At 35.9% G+C, this 13,543-nt stretch overlaps 1 protein-coding gene across 1 annotated transcript in view; it reads right to left on the reverse strand.

Moving 5' to 3' along the window:
- The window catches only part of ncm (pre-mRNA-splicing factor nucampholin), a 178,289-nt gene that overhangs the window by 22,402 nt on the left and 142,344 nt on the right, over positions 1-13,543 (reverse strand). Inside the window, exon 14 of the mRNA XM_090387908.1 lies at positions 5,692-5,844. Within this exon, the coding sequence (XP_090244034.1) occupies positions 5,692-5,844 (153 nt within the window). The remainder of the gene's footprint in view (positions 1-5,691; positions 5,845-13,543) is intronic.

The following is a 13,543-nucleotide window of genomic DNA, read 5'->3' on the forward strand; positions in this document are numbered from 1 at the left end:
GTACTTTCTTAACTGCAATTTGGCATTTTATTAACTTTAATACCTATGTTTATAAGCAAAGTATGTTATAGCCAAAAAAAAAGTAACATTTTTTACTAAATTTTTTTTTTTAAACATAAATACACTTTACTTAGTAAATAAATATTTCATTTACTGATGTTTTATTAGTATGCAGAATAAAAGACAAAGTATTAAAGGTTATATCATTCCCTTTACATTCTACTACACAATGCTGTTATGGACTTACATTTTAGGCATCTGTTCTGAAATAGTCATGTAATTTAGTTTATCAAAACTGATGACAGCAATTTTTCAGTACATAATTCTTAATAGTGGTCAGATGCAATAAATGATAATGTTCACTATCACTTTGATATTTTAACTGCATCATCACCTCATTAATGTTTTGAAGCACTTTGTTAATTTCTGGTGCTTTTTCTTTACAAGTCATCCACATTATCTTCTAAGTCACCCCCCTAAGTCATTCGCCTTCTGTTTGTCGATTGTCTTCCCACTGTTCACAGGGTGCGATTTCTTTCCTCACTCAGGTAATGGTGCAACTAGAGCTTCCGCATCCGCCTCAATCCAAGCACCCAGGTCATTTGCTCCAAGACTGCCAACAAGTATGTTAAAAGCAGTCTTTGCTTCTTGTTTGAATGCTGCTGATTCAAGGTTATTGTTAGTGATCTCATCTTTTCCAGTCCATTTTTTCCAGAAGTTTTCAATTGCTATTGAGCTTATTTTCAACCACGCTAATCCAATATTGTATGCAATGTCTTTCAGTGTTAATGTTTTCAGAAATTCTAGAACTTGAATTTCTGAGTTCAGAAATTCAAGTTCTAGAATTTCTGAAATTCAAGTTCTAGAATTTCAAGTTCCAGAAAGCAGCTCACCACAACAGTAAGCTTTGAAGGCTTGAATAATGCCGATTCATGGGCTGCATTAGTATAGTTGTGTTCCTTGGCAGGAACACAACTCTGATCTTGCCATCTTTTAATTTCAGGACATCAGCTGAAGGAGCTGGGCAGTGATCCAACAGTAACAGAGCCTTCTCTTCAAGCTTTTTGAAAAGCAAGTGGCATCTCACTGAATGGTACAAAACTCATTTTCAAACCATGATGCAAAAATATCACTCATCATCCAAATGCTGGAGAATCATAGGTAGAGATTTCATGTTGGCATGCTTAAAACAGCAGGGACTCCGACTTTGATACACAATGGTTTTGGCTTGTGATTTCCAGTCTTGTTTGTGCACAGTAACACAGCAATTCTCTTTGTTAGTTTTCATGCCTGTTTTGTTGGGTGCCTTTTTAATACCCAGTGACTTGTTGGGAAGAATTTATAAAGCAGCACTGTTTCATCACAACTGCATAACTGTTCATCTGTGAATTTCATCATCTTGAATCACGTTATGCAAAAATTAAGGAAATGTTTCTGCTGATGTAATGTCACCAAATGCAGATTTGCCAACAAGACTAATCTGGGATACCCCATAACAAGCCTTCCATCTCCACCAAGCAGCTTATGAAATTTAAGTGCATGTGCTTTCAAAATTACCCTATTTATTGGTACGCCTTCACTACGTCTCTGTAGAAACCAGTTGTATAAGTATTGGTTCACATCACTCTTTTCACAAAGTCTAGTTTTCTTTCTTCGGAGACCTACTCATTTTCCACAGTCTAATGAATGCAATTTTTCTTCCTTTTTCATCCATCCGCAGGTTGTTCCTTCTGGAATTCCATACTTGCAACATATACTGTATTTTGTTTCACTACTCCTTAACTCTTTCGATAATCTTTAACTTTTCTTCTTCAACTGTATAATTTTTTCTTTTGGTGGCCATTCCTTCAGTTCTACCAATTTACTAATTTTGCCCTGTATTTATTTCTGATACCCTAGAATTCACCATGTTTTTAGAAAACTAAATCAAAACCAAACTGTTCATAAGAAGAAATAAAAGCAATAAAAAAAATAATAATAAATAGTAATTAGTAAAAACGGAATTCATTCTGAGAAGAAGGGTAAAAGGTTTTGAGAAAGCCTTAAGGATTCAAGAAAACTGCTAATTCAGGTGTTTGAAAAAAATCAAAGAAATGTCACAGGTTAGTCACATGGGTGAAAATTAGACTTGCACCCTCCCTATGAGTACTCGGTGCAACCTGTTAATTATCTTATACAGAGACAAAAACATTGAAATAAGCAAAAACTCCAGCAGTCACATAACCCAAGGAAAAATGTGTTTAAACAACTATAAGGTATATATCAGAGTTATAAAAACATTATAAAAATTAATTTTCCTATACAGTAATACATGTCCTCACCACAAGATGTTTACAAGTGGCTAATGGGGAAAACTCTGGGGTCCACTAATTTCAACATATGAATATAGCAATACAGGGGTATTGTAAATAAGCAAAGTAACTTAATCAGCATACCACTAGGTAAGATTTAAAGTGCTGCCTTGTGATGACTTTATTTGGTAATTTTGAGCAGCTGATTGTATTCAAAGATATCTGAAAACACAGGTTATAAATGTTAAAAACTAATAGTCAGTTCTGCCATAAAGCGGTACATATGTTTCTAAAAAATCTCCATGTTATGGTATTTTTCACATTAAAAACAACAGGGCTTATGGGAAAAATAGGAATAGAGGCAGAGCACTAAAAAAAATATGTTAGGTCTAGTAAGTAAAACACTAAAAAAAGTTAGAAACCGAATAAAATTGCCAACACAGGCTTAAACATCTTAAATTTCTAATAAATATATAAATATTACAGTAAATAGAGCACTTACCTTGACAAGATATGAGTTTGTTTGTTTGATTGATTGATATTTCTGTCCACTGACATTTTTTTTTTTTTTTTTGGATTGTAATATTTAAAACAGTAAAAAAGATAAGCAATCAATAACAATGAAAAAGATAAGCAATCAATAACAATGAAAAAGAGAAGCAATCAATAACGACGTACACAGGATGCACAAATTGTCCAAGTGAAACAAGTTTACGAAGCTTAAAAAATAGGAATGAAGAAAAGATTCTGTTAATTTATTTTTGTTTTTATATGATTGAAGATTTTAGTGAAGGGGAAACACATTTCACCATAATAATGTAAAAACCCACAGAATTCCAGCTATTAGTATTATCGCAAATGCAATAAGATTGAGTTTACTACCTGTTTATAATTAGATTGCACTAACAGAAAAGCCTAATAAACCGGGAACTGCAAATTGTTTTTATTGTTTTATGGTAGTGACCGCCAGAAATGTGCTCTTCTGCTCATGCTATCACGACTCACAAAATTTCTGTTCAAACAGAAAAATGTGAGCTCCTGAAAACATGAGTCGGCCAACAATATCATGCGTTATCTTATGAATCAGAAAATGACAACAGTATGTCTACGACCAATACAACTACAGTAAATGGGAAATATAGCTGTTACACATTTGACGTTCAACATTTTTTAAGCTTCGTAAACTTGTATGTATTGCTGCACTTGTCACTATGTTCAGCTTGGTGCCAAGTTTTGCGTTCACCTGGTGTTACTCGCAGATGAAATTGGGCATGAGTCAACACGAAAATCGCATTATACTCGCATTGTTCCCTAATATATCAGTCACATTGGAGCAAATTCGCATTGCCAAAATGCACGTTATAGCAGAACTGACTGTACTATGATAGCACATTTAATATACTCCTACAACGTATATGTGAAGTAGTCATTTTACCTTACCTAGAGGTATGGAGGATTTTTTGATTGATCTTGTGTGTGATATTTTTGATTCAAGTGGACTGAATAATGTTATGGAGGATGGTTATAAACGTCAAAAATAAGGTTCCAGTTTATTAAATCAGTAAAACCTGTAGAAGAAAAAGCTGCAGAAAGAAAAGCTGAAGAAAAAAACATGTAGGTTTGTTGTTTGTTTGTTTTTTTTTAGGAGCATTAGCAACTAAGGCCATATTACTCCGGGAATATGCGGTGGTCATTCCCTGACCTTTCCGCATTCTCCGTATTTGGTGGTGACGGGCTCGAACCCCGGTCTAATCAAGAAGCGTGTGCTACGCACTGTTGCTCCTTCCCACCTGGCTACGGAGGCGCCTAAAACATGTAGGAAACAAAGCTGATACTGAAAAGAAAATATCAGTATGTCTTAAGGTAAACAAAATATTATTATATCCTTTGGGGTTGAGCATATATATTCCTCATATGACCTTATTTAAATTAAGAAAAGGCAGCAAATCATTAATTTGGAAAATTTTTGAAATTTTCATTACTTCTCTCGCTGAATTGTTATCCACTGACATTTTGGGGATGGGGGATGTACTCCTCCTATGCCCTTCTTTAAAAATCAGAAAAGTGAGTTAACCGTTAATGTGGAACATTTTTGAAATTATCACTGCTTCCCTTTTCACACTGTTACCCAGCAACTTAAGTTATAATGGGTTATATCAGGTTATGGGAGAAATATTTCCCCTACCATGCCCTTGTTTAAAAATTGGAAAAGCAAATGAACCATTAATGTGGAACATTTTTGAAATTATCATCCCACATCCCTTTTGAATTTTTATCAACCAACCTTGCAGGGATATTATCCCCATGACCTTGTTTAAAAATTCAAAAAGCAAATGAGTGATGAAAGTAGTCATCCCTTCCTTATGATTCCAGCAATCAGCCAACACATCTGACTCCAAATCAAATAAGTGCAAAGACTCTAGAATACATTACTATTAGGAACAAAAATCTTATTAACGAATGAACAACTATTCAAAAAAATTTTGACCATCACAAGGCTGACTCAATGAGACTAATATCCTCATCCAAATCTTGTGACCCTATTCATTTCTCCATCACTGCCCTCAATCTCTCACTCTCTTAGATATCCAATACAGTATTTAACCACATTTAACATTTGCAACCATTATCCTGTAAGTACAATAACTGGATTATGTTACCCACCATAATGTGTAGTGTTAACTGAATTTTTCTGATTTATACAAATATCAAATGTTTTATTTTCTGCCAAAGCGATTCAAAACCGAAGATAAGACAGAATGGATTATTTTTTGTTGCTTAACATTTTGTTAAGCTATTACCATATTTAGGTTCTTGCCCTTTAAAATTCTTGGATGGTGACAACATAAAAGTGAACGTTCAATATTTCATTAAATAGTATGAATCAGAGCTGTAATGCTCAATACGTTCTATGTTGATATCAATATTTGTAAATAATAAGAGGAGTTTACCTCAATATAGTACCTCCAGTTTACCCCCAGAAATTAAAACGAAAAAATCGAAAAACTTACATTAGAGTAACAAATAATTAAAAACCAATTTAACACAATTAAAATCAATTTAATGCAATTAAAAATATTAAAAAGAATTTAACGAAAATTTTCAAAACGATTTTCCTTCCTGAAGCTGACAACTCTTAATTTGTTAAATTGGTTTTTAATTATTTGCTACTCTAATGTAAATTTTTCGATTTTTTCGTTTTAATTTCTGGAGGGTATTATACGGAAGTGTTCTACATACTATATTGAGAAAACTCCTCTTATTATTTACAAATATTTCATTAAAAAAAAGTGATTCTTATATAGATGGTGTTTTTATAAATCAATGATCAGAAAAATTTATTGCTATACCAAATCTTAAAATATGAAAATTATATATTCATTACCGTGGAATTACTTACCAACCAAGATATAGCATCAGTATAAAATAAGTGAGCAAAAAGTTTAGCTACATTTCTAAGCTTGTTGGTCTCAAAGCGATGTATAGTGTCATAAGCAGTTTTAAAAATTTCCTCGAAAGGCTCTACATAAATTTTGTTCAACTGACAGAAGCGCTGAAACAGAACAAAGCTATTTTAAACAAAGAAATGAACAATAATTTAAAATATAATTTAAAAATTTTAATTTCAGCTTTTAGTTCATACATTCAGTGGCCAAGTGTTAAAAAGAAACACACATTATATTTTGCTCAATGAATAAACCTAAAGTCAACCCCACTTTGGACTTTCCAGAAGTTTTTATTTGGCTGCCATGTCACTGTGTTCGTTTTGTAGTTATTTGAGAAGCACTGCATATGAAATTAAAATAAAGGCACAAAAGAGATTGATTTTGATGTTGGATAGTAATATGATATTGGATTATTTGAAATGCAATGTATTTCAAGGTTGCTACCATTCCCCAAGTAATGATATAGAGTTTCATATGCAGTTCAGTATGGGCATTTCAAAATAAAGTCTACCACAAAATTCTAAATCTGGATTGGACCCACAAATTGTAAATAGCTTGTCTAATATAAGGTGTACATTAAAACAAAAGTTATGTTGTTCATCACATAAAATTGTATTTGCCTGCCAAAGAGAGATTATTCATATTTTTGGATACTATTTGTTGTTTTAATATTTATAATAGTATTTGCCATATAGTGCAAGGAAGCCACAAAAAAAAAAAAAAAGCAAGTAGATATGAAAATACAAATTATATGCTTCCTTCCTCACACATGTAAGTATCCAGTTGATCTTTAAATTTATTCAAAGTGTCAGTCTCAACTACCTGCAAGGGCAACTTGTTCCAACAATGAATGACTTGCTGGCTAAAAGAAAACTTCCTACAATCTAATCTAAACCTCAAGCCTTGTAATTTGAATTTATGACCCCTAGTTCTGGAATTCTTTATAACAGTGAGAATTTTGCCTTCCTGCATTTTACTAATCCCTCTCACAGCCTTGTAAACCTCCATCAGGTCACCTCTGAGATGCCTGGTTGCCAAACTCTGTAGCCCAAATAATTGGAGTCTTTCCTCATATGGCTGTCCTGCCAATCTCACCATTTGAGTTGCCCGTCTTTGAATCCTTTCAAGAAGATTTTTCAATCCTTTCAGATGAGGTCTCCATACTTGAACACAGTATTCCAAATATGATCTTAAAACTGCCTTATACAGTGGGATTATGACCTCCCTATCTCTACAGCATAATGTTTGATAAATCATTGATAGGACACCGTAGGCTTTCCTGGCTGCCTGTTTACACTGTTCAAAAAACTTCATATCTGGCTGTATTGTAACTAACAGATCTCTTTCCTCCTCCAATGTTTTTAATTCAACCCCACCAAGTGTATAATTTATTTGTGGGTTGCTATTTTCTGAGTGCAAGACCTTGCATTTAGCAGCATTAAAACATGGATGCCAATTCTCTGACTATCTCTGAAGTCTGTACAAGTCATCCTGAAGGAGCACTGCTTGGCACTGATAATTAACGACTCTGCCAATCTTTACGTCATCTGCAAATTTTGACATCATGCCTTCTCATTCCCTTTTTAATGTCATTTATGAAAATGAGAAACAACAGCAGTGGTGAGCTATAGTAGGCTCACATGGGCTTGTGAGAGCCCATTGTTATTTTTTTTTTTTTTGAAAATTTGGAAGCGCATTGTTGAAACAATTTATTTTACATATTAAATCTTGAATTCAATTATTGAATATCTTCCATTCAAGAACGGACAGTACTGCAAAATGGCACTGAGCATGCTACGTTTCATGTAACCTACCTGAATGTTGTCGTAAGCCATGTGCTAGGGATAAATGTGCAAGTGAGATAGGCCGATTTGTGTACGAGGATTGGCGTGATAGAGAAGGTAATCAGTTGAGTTTCTGCACCAGGAAGAAGTGTATTGTGTATTGCTCATTATCAAGTATTTATCAAAATCTATGCATATAATTTTTAAAGCACTTTTAAAAATTTATTAGCCATTAAAAGGCAGTCCAATTTATTAATATTTTCTGGAAAAGACAAAAAAAAAAAAAAAAAAAAATCTGCTTCTCCGAATTTGCCAGTGTAATGGAGAAAATTAATGTTCAAAGTGAAGTTATTTCATCAAATAATTCTATGAATAGAAACACTGATAATGAGGATATTATAAATGATGAATGTTTTAGTTATGAAGCAGAACAGCAGCTTCCCGATTTCTGATATGAGAAACAAGCAATTTTTTCTTAAACCTCAGTTGTTGTTGTTGTTGTTTGGTTTTTAGGAGCATTAGCAACTAAGGCCATATTGTTCCGAGGATATGCGGTGGTCATTCCCTAACCTTTCCACATCCTCCGTATTTGGTGATCATGGGCTCGAACCCCAGTCTAACCAAGAAGCGTGTGCTACGCACTGCTGCTCCTGCCCACCTGGCTATGGAGGCGCCTAAACCTCAGTACAAATGGTTATACATTCAAAATGGAAAATTAGGTTGCTCTGTTTGTGCTAAATATAAAACCTTTGGTGTCAACAAACATTGACAAGAAAAAAAACACAAGAAAACAAAAGAATGGATGGATGGAAATTAACGTAGAATCGAATGGAAAGAATAAAAGTAGTAGACAGGCATCTTTAAGCAAAAAGCTACCCATTCACAATGAGTCAGTGCCACGTAAAAAATTCTTAAAAACAAACAAAGAATCACGAAGGAATGTGCTTCCAAATGTCATCAGAATTCACTGACAAAATGAATGGTAAGGAAATTCAAACAACTGCCAAAATTTTTAATTCAGTGTATAGTCTTGTAAACCAAAACCTGATATATGGTTAATCCCCTGATGAAATACCAAATCACGTATCAATATTTACTTCTGCTGATATCAAGACTGCATTTTTACCTTCTCTGTATTCGACCTATAACTAAATTTGCCCACCCATATCTGATGACAGCTTTACCACCTTTATTTTATTTTACTTTATTTTATTTTACTTATATATACTTTTGAGACACCCTGTATATATACTATATATACAGGGTGTCTCAAAAATATTGGTACAAACGTTTAGGAGAGGTAGGTAACATCTAAAGGAATGTGAATCGCATAGGAACCCATAACCAGAAACGTCATTGTAAGTCGGTACACGGCGCTGTTCATCAGTTCACGAGAGGGAAAATTTCTGGTTTACTCATTCAACCAGTAGTCGTCGCACGAAGAGCATGCATCGATATACGAACTGTGAGCTGGCAGACATTCACCTAGTTTATGGATTAGTAGACGGCAATTGACGAGCCGCTCAACGAATTTATGGAGAACGCTTCCCAGACAGACATGTACCGGACCACCGTTTGTTTGCGCGTGTGCATCAAAATTTGTGCGATTATGGGTCATTTAGAGGTAACAGGAGTAGTTCGGGCAGACCACATTCGACGCGAACTACCGCCACGGAAGAAAGTGTGTTGAATGCCATCCAGAATAATCCTACTACCAGCACACGTACCGTTGCCTCTGCCTTAGGAGTGTCTCGTTGCAGTGTACAGTGTGTCTGGCACCACGATTCCTTACACCCTTTTCATCTCCAAAGGGTTCAGTTACTGCTCCCCCAAGATCATCCTACACGTGTGGCTTATGCGCAGTGGTTTCACCAAGAAAGTGTTCAAGACTTGAATTTTCAAGCCTATGTTTTGTTCACGGATGAGGCTTATTTCACTTGGGAAGGCTTATTCAATCAGCACAATGCTCATGTGCTAAACATAAAACTTTGGGTGTCAACAAACATTGACAAGAAAAAAACACAAGAAAACAAAAGAATGGATGGATGGAAATTAACGTGGAATCAAATGGAAAGAATAAAAGTAATAGACAGGCGTCTTTAAGCAAAAAAGCTACCCATTCACAATGAGTCAGTGCCACGTAAAAAATTCTTAAAAACAAACGAAGAATCACGAAGGAATGTGCTTCCAAATGTCAACAGAATTCACTGACAAACTGAATGGTAAGGAAATTCGAACAACTGCCAAAATTTTTAATTCAGTGTATAGTCTCGTAAACCAAAACCTGATATATGGTTACCTGATGTAATACCTAATCATGTATCAATATTTACTTCTGCTGATATCAAGACTGCATTTTTACTTCTGCTGAAGTAAAAATGCAGTCTTGAGTGTCAACAAACATTGACAAGTAAAAAACACAAGAAAACAAAAGAATGGATGGATGGAAATTAACGTAGAATCGAATGGAAAGAATAAAAGTAGTAGACAGGCATCTTTAAGCAAAAAGCTACCCATTCACAATGAATCAGTGCCACGTAAAAAATTCTTAAAAACAAACAAAGAATCAAGAAGGAATGTGCTTCCAAATGTCAACAGAATTCACTGACAAACTGAATGGTAAGGAAATTCAAACTGCCAAAATTTTTAATTCAGTGTATAGTCTCGTAAACCAAAATTGGTTAATGCTTAACTTGCCAGCTGAATTGGAATTACAGAGTAGTAAAAATGGTGTTGTATAGAAGTTTCGTTGCAGTCAAGATTTTCAGGAATTAGAATTGCTGAACATATTTCAAAAGAAATAGAAAAGGAAATTTTCATTAAAATAATAGAAAAGAATGCCAAAATCAGCATAATGACTTAAGTCAACAACATTATCCAAACAAAGTGTCTTAATTCTTAACCTATGTGTTGAACTTGCTTATGATTTTTATTAGCTTTAGTAGAGGCATATGATGCAAGAAAGCTTATACAGCATCAGCCAAAAAAAAAAAGATAGAAGTTTCCCATTTCATCCACCCAGAAGCTTGTTCCAGCAATCAACCACCAGCTGACTAAAGGCAAATTTCCAGACATCTATTGCACAACTGTCTTTCCTCAATTTGAATTTATGCCCCTCAGGTGCATAATCTGAGCAAGAGGAAGAATCCCATCCGCATTGAGCTTGCTTTTTTTTTTTTTTTTTTTTTGATTTGGTAGTTGTTGGCGCATCGGCTTCTGTGGCCATATTGCACCTCCAAAGGTTTTTGCAGTACAGTGATCCAAGCCCGAGGCGGGAATCGAACCCGCGACCTTTGGGTTGCCGGGCAGGTACTTTACCCACTCGGCTGCATTGAGCTTGCTCAAACCATTTAAGGCCTTATACACTTCAATCAGATTACCTCGCAGTGCCTAGTCTCCAGACACTGCAATTTGCAGAACTTAAGCCTTTCTTGGTAGGAGAAACCCTCTGTTCCACTCATCAATCTCGCTGCCCTCCTCTGTACTCATTCTAGCAGCTGTACATCCTTCCTAAAATGAGGCCTCTAGACCTCAAGGTATGCCCTGACCATTGCGTTATACACTTTTTTTTTTTTTTTTAGGATCATTAGCAACTAAGGCTACATTGCTCCGGGAATATGGGTGGTCATTCTCTGACCTTTCCGCATCCTCTGTATTTGGTGGTGACGAGCTCAAACCCCGGTCTAATCAAGAAGCATCTGCTACGCACTGCTGCTCCTTCCCACCTGGCTATGGAGGCGCCACTCATACACCTTAATCATCTCCTTATCCTTTCTAGCAAAATTCCTGTATATCACTGACAAGACCTCATGAGCTACTCTTGCTGTTGTTGTTATTTGGTTTTTAGGAGCATTAGCAACTAAGGCCATATTGCTCCAGGGATATGCGGTGGTCATTCCCTGACCTTTCCGCACCCTCTGTATTTGGTGGTCACGGGATTGAACCCCAGTCTAATCAAGAAGTGTGTGGGTATGCAGCTACTCTTGCAACCTGTCTGCACTGCTCAGAAAACTTCATATCGGACTGCACAATTCCCCCAAGTCTTTCTCATTCTCCACTTCCCTGAGTGTAGTACCGAACAGTTGATATGTTTTTCCGGAGTTATTACCCATATGCAGTACTTTGCATTTGTCAATGTTATAAACTTCAGTTCATCTCTCAGCCCATCTGCTCAACTTTTCTAGATCCTGCTGCAGTAGCACACTGTCATTAACAACCCTGCCAACCTTTGTATCATCTGCAAACTTGAACATTAAGACTGATATACCTTCATCAATATCATTGATAAACACAGAACATAACAATGGGCCAAACACTGAACCCTGGGGAATTCCACTAATGGCATTAGTTCACGAAGAGCAGTGGCCACTGATTGCCACTCTCTGTCTTCTCCCTCTGAACCATTCTTTCATCCAGAGCAGCAACTTGCCCTTAAATGTGATCCTGCTCCAATTTGTACAGTAGTCTTCCATGTGAACAGTATCAAAAGCTTTCCTGAAATCCAAATATATGATATCAAAATTATTTTGCATCCAGTTCCTTTGTGACCACATCATAGAATCCAATCAAACTCTTGACACAAGACTTCCCCTAAACTCATGCTGTGTCTGAACTATAACAGTGGTCTTGTCTAGATGATCCCGCAGAGCTCTTTTAGCAGTGACTCCGTGAAAAATATTTAAAAGAAAATCCTACTGGATTTTGTTCTGATGGTGCTAGTGTAATGCTCTTGAAAAAGTCCGGTGTTTTAACCAGACTTTTACAACAATTTCCGAACATCATTATTTGGCACTGCCTGGCTCATGCTTTGAAATTAGCATTAGATGATTCTATAAAAAATATAAAAGAAGTGAATCATTTTGAAATATTTCTAGATAAACTGTGTGCATTACATCACCAATCCCCAAAAAACCAGCATGATTTAAGGATGTTTGGTAAAGAACTTGATGCGGAAATTATAAAGATCGGTCATGTGTTCGGGCCACGATGGGCAGCTTGTAGCTTGGGGATCGAAATTGTGGTTTTAAGGAATTATCCCACTTTGCGCAAACATTTTGAATTAGAAGTTAAATATTCAGATTTATTAAACCAACTTTTAAATCTGGAATTTCTTAATGATTTAGCACTAATGATCAACATCCTGCAGGAGCTCTCTTCCCTTTCAGAGCTTTACAAAGTCGCAGCATTACTATAGTAAAAGCAGATAAACTAATTATTCAAACTATCACATGATATTGATAATTTGAAAAATTCTGAAGGAAATTATGAAGCTAAAATTGAGAGCACATCAAAGTCAAAAGAATTTGAAAGAATCAAAATCAAAAGTAATCAGGGTGGTTATAAAATAAGTTTCCCTATTTCAGGAGGCCTTAGTGTCAAAACGGTTAGAGTTAGCACTATGAAAATTGGTGGGTATGTCATTTAGGGTATGGGGAAGCGATTTGCAAAATAAAAAAAATTTGTTAAATGTCCGCCACCAGGAGGAAAATGGCACTGCACATATGTAAAAGATTTTGTATTTACTTCAGGACATGCTGCTTGCACAAATGACATGACATCCTGTTAGATAAAAGCAGAAAGGCTAATGCCATCGTCAATAACCATTATGGCTCTTACAAAAAAGGAACAGGTGCCTCCGTAGCCAGGTGGGAAGGAACAGCGGTGCATAGCGCACGCTTCTTGATTAGACCGGGGTTCGAGCCTGTCATCACCAAATACGGAGGATGCGGAAAGGTCAGGGAATGACCACCGCATATCCCAGAGCAATATGGCCTTAGTTGCTAATGCTCTAAAAACCAAATAACAAACAAACAAAAAAGGAATGTGCTCTTTTAGTAAAACTGTTCTACCAGAATAACATGGCGCCTCCATAGCCAGGTGGGCAGGAGCAGCAGTGCGTAGCACACACTTCTTGATTAGACCGGAGTTCGAGCCCGTGATCACCAAATACGGAGGATGCGGAAAGGTCAGGGAATGACCACAGCATATCCCCAGAGCAATGCTGTTCATATATAATTGGCTC

The sequence above is a fragment of the Mastigoproctus giganteus genome, chromosome 13 (assembly GCF_048544385.1).
Source record: "Mastigoproctus giganteus isolate SK-2022 chromosome 13, ASM4854438v1, whole genome shotgun sequence".
NCBI lineage: Eukaryota > Metazoa > Arthropoda > Arachnida > Uropygi > Thelyphonidae > Mastigoproctus > Mastigoproctus giganteus.